The sequence below is a fragment of the Salvelinus namaycush genome, unplaced genomic scaffold (genome assembly GCF_016432855.1).
Source record: "Salvelinus namaycush isolate Seneca unplaced genomic scaffold, SaNama_1.0 Scaffold497, whole genome shotgun sequence".
NCBI lineage: Eukaryota > Metazoa > Chordata > Actinopteri > Salmoniformes > Salmonidae > Salvelinus > Salvelinus namaycush.
In genome coordinates this window covers 97,501-117,500 of record NW_024061194.1, presented here as the reverse complement: position 1 = coordinate 117,500, position 20,000 = coordinate 97,501, and the positions used below count along the sequence as shown (strand labels likewise).

Below are 20,000 nucleotides of genomic sequence, written 5' to 3'. Positions count from 1 at the left end.
GAGTGAGGAGTGATGAGTAAGGAGAGATGAGAGAGGAGTGAGGAGAGAGGAGAGAGGAGTGAGTTGTGAGGAGTTAGGAGAGAGAAGAGAGGAGTGAGGAGTAAGGAGAGATGAGTAAGGAGAGATGAGTGAGGAGTGAGGATTGAGGAGTGAGGAGAGAGGAGTGAGGAGAGAAGTGAGGAGACAGGAGAGAGGAGAGAGGAGAGAGGAGTGAGGAGAGAGGAGAGAGGAGACAGGAGTCAGGAGAGAGGAGAGAGGAGTAAGGAGAGAGGAGAGAGGAGACAGGAGAGAGGAGACAGGAGAGAGGAGACAGGAGAGAGGAGAGAGGAGTAAGGAGAGAAGAGTGAGGAGACAGGAGACAGGAGAGAGGAGACAGGAGAGAGGAGAGAAGAGTGAGGAGAAAGGGGAGAAGAGTGAGGAGAGAGGAGTGAGGAGTGAGGAGTGAGGAGAGAGGAGAGAGGAGAGAGGAGACAGGAGAGAGGAGTGAGGAGTGAGGAGAAAGAGGAGAAAAGATGAGTGAGACAGGCAGAGAAAGGAAGAGAAGAAAATAGAAGACACAAATCCAGACAGCAACATTTCCTAATTTCCCCTCTGATCCCAACTGAAACCATCGGGAACATTCAGCTGTCAGAATCATCCAATGCCAACCCAAACGCCCAATACATTATCCATCATTCTAACATTCCAATGCCAACCCAAACGCCCAATACATTATCCATCATTCTAACATTCCAATGCCAACCCAAACGCCCAATACATTATCCATCATTCTAACATTCCAATGCCAACCCAAACGCCCAATACATTATCCATCATTCTAACATTCCAATGCCAACCCAAACGCCCAATACATTATCCATCATTCTAACATTCCAATGCCAACCCAAACGCCCAATACATTATCCATCATTCTAACATTCCAATGCCAACCCAAACGCCCAATACATTATCCATCATTCTAACATTCCAATGCCAACCCAAACACCCAATACATTATCCATCATTCTAACATTCCAATGCCAACCCAAACGCCCAATACATTATCCATCATTCTAACATTCCAATGCCAACCCAAACGCCCAATACATTATCCATCATTCTAACATTCCAATGCCAACCCAAATGCCCAATACATTATCCATCATTCTAACATTCCAATGCCAACCCAAACGCCCAATACATTATCCATCATTCTAACATTCCAATGCCAACCCAAACGCCCAATACATTATCCATCATTCTAACATTCCAACTGACATCCCAAAGCTGTGACATTCTGACATGGTAACTGTAACATCATTCCTGTAACATTCTGGTAACATAATTCCTGTAACATTCTGGTAACATAATTCCTGTAACATTCTGGTAACATTCTGTGGTCATGTTGGGCAGGCCCCCCGACCTGATGATGACGATGATGCCATCGAAGATGTTGTAGGGGTTCCTCAGGTAGGCGAAGAAGCCAAAGGCGGTCAGCTTGAGGATCATTTCCAGGGTGAACATACTGGTGAACACAATGTTACTGATCTCCAACACGTTAGTCAGCTCCTCCGGCTGGATGGGAGACAAGATTCACAAGAAATAGAAGGCAGAGAGAGAAACACATTTAAAGAGATGGAGGAATGAAGACAGCAAGATATGGTAGGTTATTATAATACTGCCTTCAACAATTGAAAAATATGAAACTGCAGACAACCAACACAGCGTCAGTACTGAGACACCTGTACAAACCTGTCACATAGACTGCAACACAACACAACAAGCTATACAACTTGATATAGTGAACTAAATCCAGCTCAGTGGCCAATGAAAGTGAGAAAAGAGACAATATGAACACTGGCCTAAAATGTCATGTTATTGTCTTCAGAGAGACCGAGGGGGAGGGAGGGAGCTAAGGGATGTAGTGCAGCCACTTTCTGTCTGGAAGATTGTGCTTGGTTCGAAGCGCACACACGCACACACACACACACACACACACACACACACACACACACACACACACACACACACACACACACACACACACACACACACACACACACATGTTAGAGCCTATCCCCACACTCCACAGTGTGCATGTGATATTGATCAGATTGTATCTGTGATCACCTGTATCAAAGATAGAAGACATACAGGCTAGCCAAGACACTATTTATTCTCCTCTAATCCTGTGTTTCTCTCTTCCCTCTCTCCGTCTCTCTCTCCCTCCATCTCCCTCTCTCTCTTTGTCTCATTATCAGACACTCCCATCTCCCTGTGATCAATATCTCTCCATGGATCAGCTCAGGGAGAGAAAAAAACAAGAGGAGAAGAACAGAGCCCCCCTCCTCCACTGGCAGGCATGGTGGAGGAGACGAGGGGATGAAGAGAGGATGAGATCTAGTGCTGACTGATGAACCCAAATGTATTTATTTTTTGTGAGCTCAACGGGCTGTTTCTCTTTAGAGAAATCAAATCTTTCACGAGAGAAATTAAGTCAAGACTATGTGGGACGCTGGGCTGAAGGGAGTTTCCATTATGTAAATATTCAACCTATTTCATGTATAATAATAATGTTTTTGTTGTGTAATTACTGTGTATAAAAGTAGCATGTACTGTATATGAAATGTGGGTACAATTTATGTAACAATGTAACAAAAAAAGCTGTAAAAAATGTAAATATAAAACAAAGTTGATTTTGTCCCCTGAAGAGGGGATGGGTCAATAAAAATAAATAAACATCTCTTCTATTTGATCTTTTTCTCACCTTCTATCTCCCTCCATGTTCCTCTTCCTCCAATCACCTTCTATCTTCCTCCAATCACCTTCTATCTTCCTCCATGTTCCTCTCCCTCCACGTTCCCCCCCCCTCCCTCCCTCTCACCTGTTTACCCTTTCATCTCTCCTTCCTGTCTTTCATGTCCTCCCTCACAGATACCTGCACCTCCCTGCCTGCACATTCCTCTCTCTCTCTCTCTTTTCTCTATCCCTCTCCCTCCCTATCTTTTCTCCATCCCTCTCCCTCCCTCTCTTTTCTCCATCCCTCTCCCTCCCTATCTTTTCTTCATCCCTCTCCCTCCCTCTCTTTTCTCCATCCCTCTCTTTTCTCCATCCCTCTCTCTTTGTAGTTCTCTTGTTTTTATCATTGAATGTTTACTGAATATCAATGAGTAACCCCCCCCCCCCCTACACACATGCTGTATATACATGCTAATAGGGGAGCCTCTCAGTCATGCTACCATTGATGTGAAAGATGAATGCTGATGAGTCAGAGATGTAGTCACACACAACACACACACAAACACACACACACATACACAGCAACTCTGAATGAAGACTACAAGTAACGAATCTGAAGGACATCTAGTGAAGGTCATATGCTCACTGTATGCTCTTAACACATGTCATGTAATCCTACCCTCAGGGGATTGATCAAATAACGTTTCAGTAAGCCCTGTTACCAAAGAGGGAAACACATACGCTTTCAGTTCTAGAACACAACCCCCTGGAACAACACTTAGAAATCTACTGCAGAACACACACCGCCTCTGCCTCTGCCTCAGCCAAGAGAGACCATTGTGTAATGCTGTTGGAGTGTGTGGTGTGTGTGTGTGTGTGTGTGTGTGTGTGTGTGTGTGTGTGTGTGTGTGTGTGTGTGTGTGTGTGTGTGTGTGTGTGTGTGTGTGGTGTGTAGTGATGTTGGTGTGTGTGGTGTGTGTGTGTGTGTCTGTGTTTGTGTGTGGTGTGTGTGGTATGTGTGTGTGTGGTGTGTGGTGTGTGTGGTGTGTGTGTGTGTGGTGTGTGGTGTGTAGTGCTGTTGGTGTGTGGTGTGTGTGTGTGTGTGTCTGTGTTTGTGTGTGGTGTGTGTGGTATATGTGTGTGTGTGTGTGGTGTGTGTAATGCTGTTGGTGTGTGTGGTGTGTGTGTGTGGTGTGTGTGTGGTGTGTGGTGTGTGTGTGGTGTGTCTGTGTTGTATGTGTAATGCTGTTGGTGTGTGTGGTGTGTGGTGTGTGTAATGCTGTTGGTGTGTGTGGTGTGTGTGTGTGTGTGTGTGTGTGTGTGTGTGTGTGTGTGTGTGTGTGTGTGTGTGTGTGTGTGTGTGTGTGTGTGTGTGTGTGTGTGTGTGTGTGTGTGTGTGTGTGTGTGTGTGTGTGTGTGTGTGTGTGTACATTCATACAGGAATAGAGCTGAAAATGCTGCGTAACAGGAGTCTGCTCCCTCTTCTCTCTCGGTGAGTTCCTGTCCTCCTCTCCTCCTCTCCCCACATCCCTCTGTTATTTTTAGAGTCTTCAGAAATGAGAGAACCGACTCCTCTGCATGTCGTCAAGGAGTGAGGGGGTGGATGAGAGATGAAGACAGAGGGAGGGAGCGAGAGAGAGATGGAGGGAGACAGAATGGAGAAGGGAGAGGGAGGGATGGACAGAGACAGAATGGAGAAGGGAGACAGAATGGAGAAGGGAGAGGGAGAGGGAGGGATGGACAGAGACAGAATGGAGAAGGGAGACAGAATGGAGAAGGGAGAGAGAGAGGGAGGGATGGACAGAGACAGAATGGAGAAGGGGGACAGAATGGAGAAGGGAGACAGAATGGAGAAGGGAGAGGGAGAGGGAGGGATGGACAGAGACAGAATGGAGAAGGGAGACAGAATGGAGAAGGGAGAGGTAGGGATGGACAGAGACAGAATGGAGAAGGGAGACAGAATGGAGAAGGGAGAGGGAGAGGTAGGGATGGACAGAGACAGAATGGAGAAGGGGGACAGAATGGAGAAGGGAGACAGAATGGAGAAGGGAGAGGGAGAGGTAGGGATGGACAGAGACAGAATGGAGAAGGGGGACAGAATGGAGAAGGGAGACAGAATGGAGAAGGGAGAGGGAGAGGGAGGGATGGACAGAGACAGAATGGAGAAGGGAGACAGAATGGAGAAGGGAGAGGTAGGGATGGACAGAGACAGAATGGAGAAGGGAGACAGAATGGAGAAGGGAGAGGGAGAGGGAGAGGGAGGGATGGACAGAGACAGAATGGAGAAGGGAGACAGAATGGAGAAGGGAGAGGGAGAGGGAGAGGGAGGGATGGACAGAGACAGAATGGAGAAGGGAGACAGAATGGAGAAGGGAGAGGGAGAGGGAGGGATGGACAGAGACAGAATGGAGAAGGGAGACAGAATGGAGAAGGGAGAGGGAGAGGGAGGGATGGGCAGAGACAGAATGGAGAAGGGAGACAGAATGGAGAAGGGAGAGGGAGAGAGGGGGATGGACAGAGACAGAATGGAGAAGGGAGACAGAATAGAGAAGGGAGAGGGAGAGGGAGGGATGGACAGAGACAGAATGGAGAAGGGAGGCAGAATGGAGAAGGGAGAGGGAGAGGGAGGGATGGACAGAGACAGGGGAGGAGGGAGACAGAAAGAGGCAGGGAAAGGAGGGAGGGAGAGAGAGAGATAGAGAAAGAGAGGGGTTGAGGGAGGTAGGAGTGGTTATGTAACAGCCAGGGTGGGTGTATTTTGGCATGAAGCTACCACACCCCTTCCACACAGGCAGCTCCCTCTCCTCCTCTCTTCCTCTGTCTCTCTCAGGAGAGAAGCCAGCCAGCCAGCCAGCCAGACAGCCAGCCAGACAGCCAGACAGCACCAAAAGCAGGTTGAGGTGTACCTACCCTGCTGTTTTCTACTGATATGGTTGTGGTGGTCTATCGGGTGTATAATGGAACAATACATTCCCATATTGATAGTGTTCCATGTACGTCACTGATATCTGACTTCTAGTGACTTGTACTACTTGGACCTTGTTAGCCCACTAAGCTAAAGTCAATGGGTTAGCTTTGGGGACTGAAGAGCAATACTGTTGTTGTGCACATTGTGTATGTGTGCTGTACTCCCTGACTGTGTTATAGTTCACCTTTTGTGGTCTTTATGCTGATAGTATTGATGAGAATAGTATATTTACCTGGTTGGGGTGTTTATGCTGATAGTATTGATGAGAATAGTATATTTACCTGGTTGGGGTGTTTATGCTGATAGTATTGATGAGAATAGTATATTTACCTGGTTGGGGTGTTTATGCTGATAGTATTGATGAGAATAGTATATTTACCTGGTTGGGGTGTTTATGCTGATAGTATTGATGAGAATAGTATATTTACCTGGTTGGGGTGTTTATGCTGATAGTATTGATGAGAATAGTATATTTACCTGGTTGGGGTGTTTATGCTGATAGTATTGATGAGAATAGTATATTTACCTGGTTGGGGTGTTTATGCTGATTGTATTGATGAGAATAGTATATTTACCTGGTTGGGGTGTTTATGCTGATAGTATTGATGAGAATAGTATATTTACCTGGTTGGGGTGTTTATGCTGATAGTATTGATGAGAATAGTATATTTACCTGGTTGGGGGGTTTATGCTGATAGTATTGATGAGAATAGTATATTTACCTGGTTGGGGTGTTTATGCTGATAGTATTGATGAGAATAGTATATTTACCTGGTTGGGGTGTTTATGCTGATAGTATTGATGAGAATAGTATATTTACCTGGTTGGGGTGTTTATGCTGATAGTATTGATGAGAATAGTATATTTACCTGGTTGGGGTGTTTATGCTGATAGTATTGATGAGAATAGTATATTTACCTGGTTGGGGTGTTTATGCTGATAGTATTGATGAGAATAGTATATTTACCTGGTTGTGGTCTTTATGCTGATAGTATTGATGAGAATAGTATATTTACCTGGTTGGGGTGTTTATGCTGATAGTATTGATGAGAATAGTATATTTACCTGGTTGGGGTGTTTATGCTGATAGTATTGATGAGAATAGTATATTTACCTGGTTGGGGTGTTTATGCTGATAGTATTGATGAGAATAGTATATTTACCTGGTTGGGGTGTTTATGCTGATAGTATTGATGAGAATAGTATATTTACCTGGTTGGGGTGTTTATGCTGATAGTATTGATGAGAATAGTATATTTACCTGGTTGGGGTGTTTATGCTGATAGTATTGATGAGAATAGTATATTTACCTGGTTGGGGTGTTTATGCTGATAGTATTGATGAGAATAGTATATTTACCTGGTTGGGGTGTTTATGCTGATAGTATTGATGAGAATAGTATATTTACCTGGTTGGGGTGTTTATGCTGATAGTATTGATGAGAATAGTATATTTACCTGGTTGGGGTGTTTATGCTGATTAGTATTGATGAGAATAGTATATTTACCTGGTTGGGGTGTTTATGCTGATAGTATGATGAGAATAGTATATTTACCTGGTTGGGGTGTTTATGCTGATAGTATTGATGAGAATAGTATATTTACCTGGTTGGGGTGTTTATGCTGATAGTATTGATGAGAATAGTATATTTACCTGGTTGGGGTGTTTATGCTGATAGTATTGATGAGAATAGTATATTTACCTGGTTGGGGTGTTTATGCTGATAGTATTGATGAGAATAGTATATTTACCTGGTTGGGGTGTTTATGCTGATAGTATTGATGAGAATAGTATATTTACCTGGTTGGGGTGTTTATGCTGATAGTATTGATGAGAATAGTATATTTACCTGGTTGGGGTGTTTATGCTGATAGTATTGATGAGAATAGTATATTTACCTGGTTGGGGTGTTTATGCTGATAGTATTGATGAGAATAGTATATTTACCTGGTTGGGGTGTTTATGCTGATAGTATTGATGAGAATAGTATATTTACCTGGTTGGGGTGTTTATGCTGATAGTATTGATGAGAATAGTATATTTACCTGGTTGGGGTGTTTATGCTGATAGTATTGATGAGAATAGTATATTTACCTGGTTGGGGTGTTTATGCTGATAGTATTGATGAGAATAGTATATTTACCTGGTTGGGGTGTTTATGATGATAGTATTGATGAGAATAGTATATTTACCTGGTTGGGGTGTTTATGCTGATAGTATTGATGAGAATAGTATATTTACCTGGTTGGGGTGTTTATGCTGATTGTATTGATGAGAATAGTATATTTACCTGGTTGGGGTGTTTATGCTGATAGTATTGATGAGAATAGTATATTTACCTGGTTGGGGTGTTTATGATGATAGTATTGATGAGAATAGTATATTTACCTGGTTGGGGTGTTTATGCTGATAGTATTGATGAGAATAGTATATTTACCTGGTTGGGGTGTTTATGCTGATAGTATTGATGAGAATAGTATATTTACCTGGTTGGGGTGTTTATGCTGATAGTATTGATGAGAATAGTATATTTACCTGGTTGGGGTGTTTATGCTGATAGTATTGATGAGAATAGTATATTTACCTGGTTGGGGTGTTTATGCTGATAGTATTGATGAGAATAGTATATTTACCTGGTTGGGGTGTTTATGATGATAGTATTGATGAGAATAGTATATTTACCTGGTTGTGGTGTTCTATCCCCATGCTGATAGTATTGATGAGAATAGCGATCATGATTCCTCTATTGAAGTATTTGCTCTCCACGATGCCCCAAAGTTTCTTCCTCATCTCATCCCACATGTCCTTACAGTGTCCAAAACACGACCTCCTCTTCCTCTTCTTCTTCACTACCTCCCCCTCTTCCGCTTTCTCCTCCAAGTGGTTCTCCTCCCTGTCCGTCTCCTCCACGGCCCCCTCCTCCTCCTCCCCATTGGCCGAGTCGCCCACAGCTCCCGCCCCCTCCCTGAGTGACAGTGCCGTAGCGCACTGAGGGCAGTCCTCTGTGTTTTGAGGGACGGCCAGGGCGATGGAGTTGCCCAGGGGTTGGGAGCTGTGGACTGGGTCCAGCTTGCTTTGGTGAGGACAGTGAGATTCTAATGAAAGATGGAGAGGGAGTGTGAGAAAGAATCAGCATGTCACTAACAGCATCAATAGACACTTTCATATTGTCGTACTATATCCATGTAAGCCAGCGTTTGCTAGCGCCAAAAAGGTTTGAAAGTCGAGAGATTAAACAAGACTCATCGCACTGGCTCGCACGATGTGAAAAAGGCTAATATAATGTTAAAGTTAAAGTTGAGACATTTAACAAAAACTCTCTCTCGTACTCCCACCCGCTGCCTCCCACTTACGTCGTGGCTGCCTCAGGTGATGCCGTTCCCCTCCGTTCGCACTCCCTCCTCCTTCCCCTCCTCCTCTTCCTCCTCCTCTTCCTCTCCCTCTAGTGGGCGGTGGTGGCAGAGGCCTTCCCCTCAGTTGGTTATACAAGGCTACAGATCTCCTGCGGGCCTTGCGCAGCATGTGGCAGACCAGCTGGAAGAGCTCTTCGTAGCAGTCCCCCGGTTCATGCAGGCTGGCCAGGGTAGAGGAGGACAGGCACTGGGCCCGCTGCTCCTGCATCAGCTGGTGCTCCCGCTGCTTGGTCTCACTGAACTGGGTGGCGATGACCACCAGACATAAGTTGATCATGAAGAACGAGCCAATCTGTAAAGTGGTGGATAGTCAGAGGTGAGTTAGAAACACAGAGTTACTGTAGTGAGTGCTGAAGGCCAACCAGAAACACACACAGATACATACAGTGGAAGACCACTGGTAGTCTATACCGGAGTTGCTGGTCAGTGCACACAAGATTCACTTTTTGGCTTTGAGATGAGTGAATAACAATCAGGGGGACCCCAGGCCTCCAGACATATCTTGAGGTACTTCATTAGGTTTACCTCTACTGCAGACTGAGGGAAAGAGGAGGATGATAACAGACGGAGAGTAGAGAGGCCAGAGCCAAAGAGGAGGTGGAAGAGAGTAGGAGGGCAAATACATAGAGCAGGACTTTATTTTAGTGATGGCCAGAGGAGTAACACATTATACTAACAAATGACAACCAGAATATCTCTAACACATTAGACAATCATTCCTTCATCATGAGAATCAAGATCTGCCTCTGGTCTCATCACCTGGGAGTTAGATGTAAACAGTATGTCTCCTTCAGTATTGGTCGACCACCTTCTTCCCACCCGAACATACAGTATACACTGTTGCTGTTTTTCCCTCTCAAGTTAGCATTGATGCTAATAAAGTGTGCTGTTTGTGTGCTGTTTCCCCCTTAGCGATGATTGTGTGATGTTAGCGCTCAGTCTAAAGGTCTAGGGAGGCTGTAGTTTCTAACAGAGTGTTATCAGGAGAGACAGAAAAAAAATAATAATATGATACCCAATGCAAGTAGACACAATGTCTCATTCTGTTTATAATACTCTCTGTTTATAATACTCTCTGTTTATAATACCATGTTAATAATACTCTGTTAATAATACTCTCTGTTTATAATACTCTCTGTCTATAATACTCTCTGTCTATAATACTCTCTTTTTATAATACTATCTGTTTATAATACTCTCTGTTTATAATACTCTCTGTTTATAATACTCTCCGTTTATAATACTCTCCATTTATATTACTATGTTTAGAATACTCTGTTTATAATACTCTCTGTTTATAATACTCTCTGTTTATAATACTCTCTGTAATGCCATATGTTTATAATACTCTGTTTATAATACTCTGTTTATAATATTATGTGTATAATACTCTTTTATAATACTCTCTGTTTATAATGCTATTTTATAATACTCTCTGTTTATAATACATACTCTGTTCATAATACTCTCTGTTTATAATACTATGGGTATAGTACTCTCTGTTTATAATACTCTTTTATAATACTCTCTGTTTATAATACATACTCTGTTCATAATACTCTCTGTTTATAATACTATTTTTTATAATACTCTATGCTTATACGATTCTCTCTCTCTCTTTATATACTCTCTCTCTCTCTCTGTTTATAATACTCTCCGTTTAACATTACTTTCTGTTTATAATACTCTCCGTTTATAATACTCTCTGTTTACAATACTATCGCTCTTTGTTTATAATACTCTCTGTTAATAATACCCTGTTTATAATTCTCTGTTTATAATACTCTCTGTTTATAATACTCTCTGTTTATAATACTCTGTTTATAATACTCTGTTTATAGTACTCTGTTTATAATACTCTGTTTATAATACTCTCTGTTTATAATACTCTCTGTTAATAATAGCTTGTTTATAATACTCTGTGTCACGTCCTGACCTGAGATATCTCTGTTTTCTTTATATTTTGGTTAGGTCAGGGTGTGACTAGGGTGGGTTTATATAGTTTTTGGATTGTCTAGGGTTTTTTGTATGTCTAGGGTTTTGTAGGTCTAGGTGATTTGTATGTCTATGGTGGCCTGATATGGTTCTCAATCAGAGGCAGCTGTTTATCGTTGTCTCTGATTGGGGATCATATTTAGGTAGCCATTTTCCCTTTGGTGTTCGTGTTCTATGTTTAGATGCCTGTCTGCACTATTCGTATTAGCTTCACGTTTCGTTTTGGTTATTTTGTTCAGTGTTTTATTCGTTTAATAAATAAGAATGTACGCATACCACGCTGCACCTTGGTCCGATTCATCCGATGAACGTCTCTCTCTCTCTCTCTCTCTCTCTCTCTCTCTCTCTCTCTCTCTCTCTCTCTCTCTCTCTCTCTCTCTCTCTCTCTCTCTCTCTCTCTCTCTCTCTCTCTCTCTCTCTCTCTCTCTCTCTCTCTCTCTCTCTCAGAAAAGAGAGAATGTCTGCATTCTCTAGCCTTCTCCTCAACTTGCCCCTCATAAGCTTTGGATTGGTGAAACCCTAATCCTTACACCAGTCCATTTCTTCTAAGTCCATGCAAGGGAAGTGAACGAATACACAGAATGCACAGATTGGGGAAAAGGTGAGAGAAGCCCAGCAGTTCACCTGGCCCTTGGCTGACCCTGTGGGGTGATGAAGTGTTATCTGACAGGTAGACTGCGGGGCAGGAAGGGGTGTATTGAGTTGTTAGGTTCTGCTGCACAGCTTCACTTTCCTGATCAGATCAACAGGAGAGATAGACAACCCACTGAACCCCACCCAGAAGAACCCCACAGGGGTAGCTATACACACCTCTGTTGCCTTCCAAACATCACACACATCTGCTATATTCACATGCAAATTGTATTGTATTCAAAGTTTGTAATTTCCACAGACTTGATTTGGCCTTACGAAAAATGTATCAATCCCCACAAGAAATGTCCATTAATTATAATACACATAATAATTCACATTTCCTGTTGCTTCAGGATTATTTTCCTGCTGTGAGAAACAGAGTCCAATTAAGATAGCGCATCTGTACACTCACCCACACTAATGCACGCACACAGGCAAAAGAGCATACATGCACAAGCACACACTTATCCCAGAGGTGGATCAGGCTCAGAGTGTGTGGATCTGTGTGACGGACGTGGCAGCAACGTGTAGCTATTAAACACAGCACTAAGCCTTTTTAAAGACGGAGAGCTGAGGAGAGGAGAGGGAAGAGAGAGGTGAGAATAGAGTAGAGAAGATAGGAAGGGAGGAGAGGAGAGTGAGCAAAGCCGTGTGCCAGGCAGCCTCTAAATCTTCACAGCAGACTGTAGAAGAGAGAGAGAGGAGAGAGAAAAGAAGAGGGAGAGAAGAGGGAAGGAAGGACAGGAGAAAAGAGGACAGAGATACGTAGAGAGAAGAGGAGAAGGGAGTAGAGAGGACAGAGATGTAGAGAGAAGATGAGAAGGGAGTAGAGAGGACAGAGATATGTAGAGAGAAGATGAGAAGGGAGTAGAGAGGACAGAGATATGTAGAGAGAAGAGGAGAAGGGAGTAGAGAGGACAGAGATGTAGAGAGAAGATGACAAGGGAGTAGAGAGGACAGAGATATGTAGAGAGAAGATGAGAAGGGAGTAGAGAGGACAGAGATATGTAGAGAGAAGAGGAGAAGGGAGTAGAGAGGACAGCGATATGTAGTGAGAAGGGGAGAAGGGAGTAGAGAGGACAGCGATATGTAGAGAGAAGAGGAGAAGGGAGTAGAGAGGACAGAGATATGTAGAGAGAAGGGGAGAAGGGAGTAGAGAGGACAGAGATATGTAGAGAGAAGGGGAAAAGGGAGTAGAGAGGACAGAGATATGTAGAGAGAAGGGGAGAAGGGCGTAGAGAGGACAGAGATATGTAGAGAGAAGATGAGAAGGGAGTAGAGAGGACAGAGATATGTAGAGAGAAGGGGAGGGGAAGGCTCCATCTGTGATCCTAGTTCAGGGCTGGTCTGCTGGTGTGTGGGGCCTTTGATTCACCTCCAGACAGGTGTGTGTGTGTGTGTGTGTGTGTGTGTGTGTGTGTGTGTGTGTGTGTGTGTGTGTGTGTGTGTGTGTGTGTGTGTGTGTGTGCCTGTGCATAACGCAGTAATAATGTGAATCAGTGATATTGGACTTCCTGGTGATTAGGATCAAAGTAGCCTGCTGATCAGAAACACTAATCACACGCAGACACACACACACACACACACACACACACACACACACACACACACACACACACACACACACACACACACACACACACACACACACACACACACACACACACACTAACAGAATGAGACCCTCCCCTTCTTGGTGTCACTGATCTTTAAGGTTTCTTGTATTTCAATGCATCTCTCGTCTTTCTTTCACTGACACATCACCTTGAAACAGGCAGCAGACAAAATCAATGCCAACTTATCCTAGCCTTCCTAGAAGTACAGTAGAATGTCAACTATCTGTTTGACTGCAGTAAGATTGGAGGTCAAACTTCAGAGTCTGTAAGTTCATTACAGTAGTGCTCACTGATAGGATCATCTGACCACCTTTGATTTATACCTCCACTTAATACCAGCCCTTAATATATAGGGAAGGAGAGAGAGGAGGAGAGAGAGAGGGAGAGGGGGAGAGAGAGAGAGAGAGAGAGAGGGGGGGGGGGGGGAGAAAGGAGGAGAGAGAGAGAGAGGGGGGAGAGAGAGGAGGAGAGAGAGAGAGGTGGAGAAAGAGAAAGAGAGAAGGGGAGAAAGAAAGGAAAAAAGAGAGAGAGAAGACAGACCTGGCTCTCAAAAGACAGGCTATGTGCACACTGCCCACAACATGAGGTGGAAACTGAGCTGCACTTCCTAACCTCCTGCCAAATGTATGACCATATCTCCCTCAGATTACACAAAGAATTCACAAACAAATCCAATTTTGATAAACTCCTATATCTATTGGGTGAAATACCACAGTGTGCATCACAGCAGCAAGATTTGTGACCTGTTGCCACAAGAAAAGGGCAACCAGTGAAGAACAAACACCACTGTAAATACAACCCATATTTATGTTTATTTATTTTCCCTTTTGTACTTTAACTATTTGTACATCGTTACAACACTGTATATATACATAATATGACACTTGAAATGTCTCTATTCTTTTGAAACGTTTGTAAGTGTAATGTTTAGTGTTCATTTGTTTATTATCTATTTCATTTGCTTTGGCAATGTAAAGATATGTTTTCCATGCTAGTAAAGCCCTTTGAATTGAGAGACAGAGAGAGAGAGCGAGAACGAGAGAGAGATCGAGAGAGAGAGCAAGAGAGAGAGAGTGAGAGAGATCGCGAGAGAGAGCAAGAGAGAGAAAGAGAGAGAGAGAAAGCGAGAGAGAGATCGAGAGCGAGAGAGAGATCGAGAGCGAGAGAGAGAGCAAGAGAGAGAGAGTGAGAGAGAAAGCGAGAGAGATCGCGAGAGAGCAAGAGAGAGCAAGAGAGAGAGTGAGCGTAATCGCGAGAGAGAGCAAGAGAGAGAGAGAGCAAGAGAGAGAGAGAGAGAGAAAGCGAGAGAGATCACGAGAGAGCGAGGAGAGCAAGAGAGAGAGAGAGAGAGACTGCTGGAAAGATGGAGAAAATAAGAAAAGAACCAAGGTGGCTTTGAGATGAGTGAATAACAATCAGGGGGACCCCAGGCCTCCAGACATATCTTGAGGTACTTCATTAGGTTTACCTCTACTGCAGACTGAGGGAAAGAGGAGGATGATAACAGACGGAGATTAGAGAGGCCAGAGCCAAAGAGGAGGTGGAAGAGAGTAGGAAGGCAAATACATAGAGCAGGACTTTATTTTAGTGATGGCCAGAGGAGTAACACATTATACTAACAAATGACAACCAGAATATCTCTAACACATTAGACAATCATTCCTTCATCATTAGAATCAAGATCTGGATGGCTCTAACCTAGAACAACACACAGCAGCCCACAGGCACCACTCCCACCGTGCCTAAGGAGTCTTCACACAGGGATAAAGGGCCACTCAACAGTAGGATACATTGTTCCTAGACAGTGATCTATAGTCAGTTGTACTTCTTTCTCCCTAATGTTACATTAAAGCTTTTGGGAGGGTAAGCTGATCCTAGATCTGTGACTATGGGAAAAACCCGCCAGTCACCAGTCAGTTGCCGAGCAACAGGTTAACATGACTGCGATTGGAGCTGATAGAGGAAGATGAGAACTTGGCAGGAAGATACAGAAGAAGTTCAGACACGCCCACACAGGTTAAAGCCAAGCGAGTTGCTGCATTATCCCCAGACAGACGTGACTATGCTGTGATTCGACACCTGTCTCCAGGTCTCAAAGGATGCTGACAATCAGAATGCGCACTGCCAATGCCAGCCTCTGTTTCAGACTTGCCAACCAAGTAAACGCTTATGTATTCACACACCACCATGACGCAATCATCTTAGTATGATTAGGCCTATTTAACGGTACAGTGAAATTCTGCCTGGCATTCAATCCAACTCGATATATTTGTTAACGTATTGTGTTTCGAAACTCCTGCCCACACACACAGACACTTCTTATTCTGATCAACAGGAAGCATATACAGTTGAAGTCGGAACATACACCTGAACCAAATACATTTAAACTCAGTGTTTCACAATTCCTGACATTTAATCCTAGTAAAAATTCCCTGTCTTAGGTCAGTTAGGATCACCACTTTATTTAAAAAATGTGAAATGTCAGAATAATAGTAGAGAGAATGATTTATTTCAGCTTTTATTTCTTTCATCACATTCCCAGTGGGTCAGAAGTTTACATACTCTCAATTAGTATTTGGTAGCATTGCCTTTAAATTGTTTAACTTGGGTCAAACGTTTCGGGTAGCCTTCCACAAGCTTCCCACAATAAGTTGGGTGAATTTTGGCCCATTCCTCCTGACAGAGCTGGTGTAACTGAGTCAAGTTTGTAGGCCTCATTGCTCGCACACACTTTTTCAGTTCTGCCCACAAATCTTCTATAAGATTGAAGTCAGGGCTCGGTGATGGCCACTCCAATGCCTTGCCTTTGTTGTCCTTAAGCCCTTTTGCCACAACTTTGGAAGTATGCTTGGGGTCATTGTCCATTTGGAAGACACATTTGCGACCAAGCCTTAACTTCCTGACTGGTCTTGAGATGTTGCTTCAATATAGCCACATAATTTTCCTACCTCATGCTGCCATCTATTTGGTGAAGTGCACCAGTCCTTCCTGCAGCAAATCACCCCCACAACATGATGCTGCCACCCCCATTCTTCACGGTTGGGATGGTGTTCTTCGGCTTGCAAGCCTCCCCCTTTTTCCTCCAAACATAACGATGGTCATTATGGCCAAACAGTTCTATTTTTGTTTCATCAGACCTGAGAACATTTCTCCAAAAAGTACGATCTTTGTCCCCATGTGCAGTTGCAAACCGTAGTCTGGCTTTTTTATGGCGGTTTTGGAGCAGTGGCTTCTTCCTTGCTGAGCGGCCTTTTAGGTTATGTCGATATAGGACTTGTTTTACTGTGGATATAGATACTTTTGTACCTGTTTCCTCCAGCATCTTCGCAAGGTCCTTTGCTGTTGTTCTGGGATTGATTTGCACTTTTTGCACCAAAGTATGTTCATCTCTAGGAGACAGAACGCATCTCCTTCCTGAGCGGTATGACGGCTGTGTGGACCCATGGTGTTTATACTTGCGTACTATTGTTTGTACAGATGAACGTGGTACCTTCAGGCGTTTGGACATTTCTACAAAGAATGAACCAGACTTGTGGAGGTCTACAATTGTTTTTCCTGAGGTCTTGGCTCATTTCTTTTGATTTTCCTATGATGTCAAGCAAAGAGGCACTGAGTTTGAAGGTAGGCCTTGAAATACATCCACAGGTATACCTCCAATTGACTCAAATTATGTCCATTAGCTTATCAGAAGCTTCTAAAGCCATGACATCATTTTGTGGAATTTTCCAAGCTGTTTAAAGGCACAGTCAATTTAGTGTATGTAAACTTCTGACCCACTGGAATTGTGGTACAGTGAATTATAAATGAAATAATCTCTCTGTAAACAATTGTTGGAAAAATTACTTGTGTCATGCACAAAGTAGATGTCTTAACCGACTTGCCAAAACTATAGTTTGTTAACAAGAAATGTGTGGAGTGGTTGAAAAACGAGTTCTAATGACTCCAACCTAAGTGTTTGTAAACTTCTGACTTCAACTGTACCTGTGAACGGAGTCTACCTCTTTGCAGTAATACGTTTTACAGAAACCCGAACCATTTCATGATTGTATTTAACCATTCAAAACGAGCTACTGCAATGCTGGTTTGATTGAATTGAACACAAACTCAAGAGACTAGAAAAGATCCCCTGCTCCTGTTAGTGGTGATGACATTGAAGGGTCTCTGCATTGTAATAATGTGAATGTGTTGATAGAGGGGAGGGTCTGGAGAGGAGCTGCTCTGTGGTCGTAAAGATAAAAGCATGAGTCCAACAGGTTTATTACTGTCCTCTCAAAAAGCTAACCAATAACAGTCTTTTTAAATTTAACTAGACAAGTCAGTTAAGAACAAATTCTTATTTACAATGACGGCCTACCCTGGCCAAAGCCTAACCCATGACGATGCTGGGCGAATTGTGCTCCGCCCTATGGGACTCCCAATCACAGCCGGTTGTGATACAGCCTGGACTCAAACCAGGGACTGCAGTGACACCTCTAGCACTGAGATGCAGTGCCTTAGACCGCTGCGCCACTCGGGAGCCCCTAGTCTAACTGTATAGTATTGATTATGAATCACAGTTATGTTTCCCTCACAAGCTTATTTGAGAATTTGAACACCGTATATGATCTCGTCTCCTTTCCTTCAAATAATTACCCATAATTCACAGCAGTCACTTCCTCTGAGTCCTCAGAGGGCCGTCTGGCAATGCATGCTGGGATATGAACACATGATGACATGGCATCACCTTGGGGACAGCATGTCTCTCTGTTAGGATCCGCATCACAAGTATGTGTGTGTGGGTAGACGTGTGTGTACACTGCATATGTGTCACACACTCGCGACGGGAGCCCACCGCTCTGATCGTCCCTAATTAAACGCTAATGCTAATTCGGTCACTCGCTGTGACCCAAACCGGATTAAGACCTATTGCCAGTCAGACGGCACGCCGCGAGGCGCGGATTAAAATGGCCGCCGGGTGCCACAGAGCAACCTGACGCCTGCAGAGACCTAGACATCTCAACCTGTTTCTCTCTGAAGTATGCAGGCTAGACACCCTCTATTCTCTTCTCCTCTTATCTTATCTCCTCTTTCTTTCATCCCTCTCTTCTCATCTTTCTCTTTTCATGTCTCACTCCTCTATATTTGCACACTTCTCTTTCATATCCCTTTCTTCCTCTCACTCCTCTTTCTGTTTTATCTTATATCCATTCTCTCTCTTTATACTGTATCTCCTCCTCCTCCATCTCTCTCTCCTCCTCTCCATCTCTCCCCCTCCTCCTCCCCATCTCTCTCCCTCCTGTTCTTCTTTCTCTCTCCCTCCTCCTCCCCATCTCTCTCTCTCACCCTCCTCCCCATGTCTCTCCCTCCTTCTCCCCATCACTCCTCCTCCTCCCCATCTCTCTCCCTCCTCTTCTTCTTTCTCTCTCCCTCCTCCTCCCCATCTCTCTCTCTCACCCTCCTCCCCATGTCTCTCCCTCCTTCTCCCCATCACTCCTCCTCCTCCCCATCTATCTCCCTCCTCTTCTTCTTTCTCTCTCCCTCCTCCTCCCCATCTCTCTCTCTCATCCTCCTCCCCATGTCTCTCCCTCCTTCTCCCCATCACTCCTCCTCCTCTCTCCCTCCTCTCTACCTCCTCCCCATATCTCTCCCTCCTCTGCCTCCTCCTCCCTCTCTCTCCCTCCTCCTCCCTCTTTCTCCCTCCTCCCCACCTCCTTCTCCTCTCCCCCTCCTCCTCCCCATCTCTCTCCCTCCTCCTCCCTCTTCTCCCTTCTCTCTCCCTAATCTCCCTCCTCCCTCCCCCGGATATTCTAAAACGGTCCTGTGTTTTTCCATCTTCAGGTGTACTCACCAGTGTTTCTCCATCTTCAGGCGTATTCACCAGTGTTTCTCCATCTTCAGGCGTATTCACCAGTGTTTCTCCATCTTCAAGCGTATTCACCAGTGTTTCTCCATCTTCAGGCGTATTCACCAGTGTTTCTCCATCTTCAGGCGTATTCACCAGTGTTTCTCCATCTTCAGGCGTATTCACCAGTGTTTCTCCATCTTCAGGCGTATTCACCAGTGTTTCTCCATCTTCAGGCGTATTCACCAGTGTTTCTCCATCTTCAGGCGTATTCACCAGTGTTTCTCCATCTTCAGGCGTATTCACCAGTGTTTCTTCATAAAACATGGCTGCCAATAAAGTAAGAAGGAACAGGAGGCGGGGCCAAACTTTCAGCCCCCTCTTTGCTCTCACATCCATTACAGAGATTAAGCCTCAGATAAATGAACTTTACTGTCTACCCGGCCATTGATTCTGGAAACCGTGTATCTTACAGTCTGATTTTACAAGTCTATTAACACTGAAATCTGCCAGTCAGAAACGAGCCCCATAGGAGCATTAGGAGGGGCAGGAGATGGGACCTCGGAGGGAAAGAGGAATCACTTACAAAGCCAGAGTGGAAAGAGTGTATCACACTACCTCCTCATGTTTCAGTTGCTCATATACACTGAAGGCCAGTTTTGCGTATGAATAAAAGCAAAGCAAACTATCTCAATCAATCTCTTAACACATAGGCTGTAGGGTTGCAACATTCTGGTAACTTTCCCACATTTCCTATAGGTTAGCCTGATTTCCTGCTTCCTGTCATCAGAATTTTGCAAACCTAACAGGGCGTTGTTTTGTGGTGGAAGCCCAGT

At 44.1% G+C, this 20,000-nt stretch overlaps 1 protein-coding gene across 1 annotated transcript in view; it reads right to left on the bottom strand.

The window, feature by feature from the left end:
* Nucleotides 1-20,000, bottom strand: part of LOC120041637 (voltage-dependent T-type calcium channel subunit alpha-1I-like) — a gene marked incomplete at both ends in the record, with an annotated part of 136,114 nt that overhangs the window by 49,444 nt on the left and 66,670 nt on the right. The window contains 3 exons of the mRNA XM_038986503.1: nt 1,403-1,554; nt 8,369-8,759; nt 9,174-9,391. Of these exons, the coding sequence (XP_038842431.1) occupies nt 1,403-1,554; nt 8,369-8,759; nt 9,174-9,391 (761 nt within the window). The remainder of the gene's footprint in view (nt 1-1,402; nt 1,555-8,368; nt 8,760-9,173; nt 9,392-20,000) is intronic.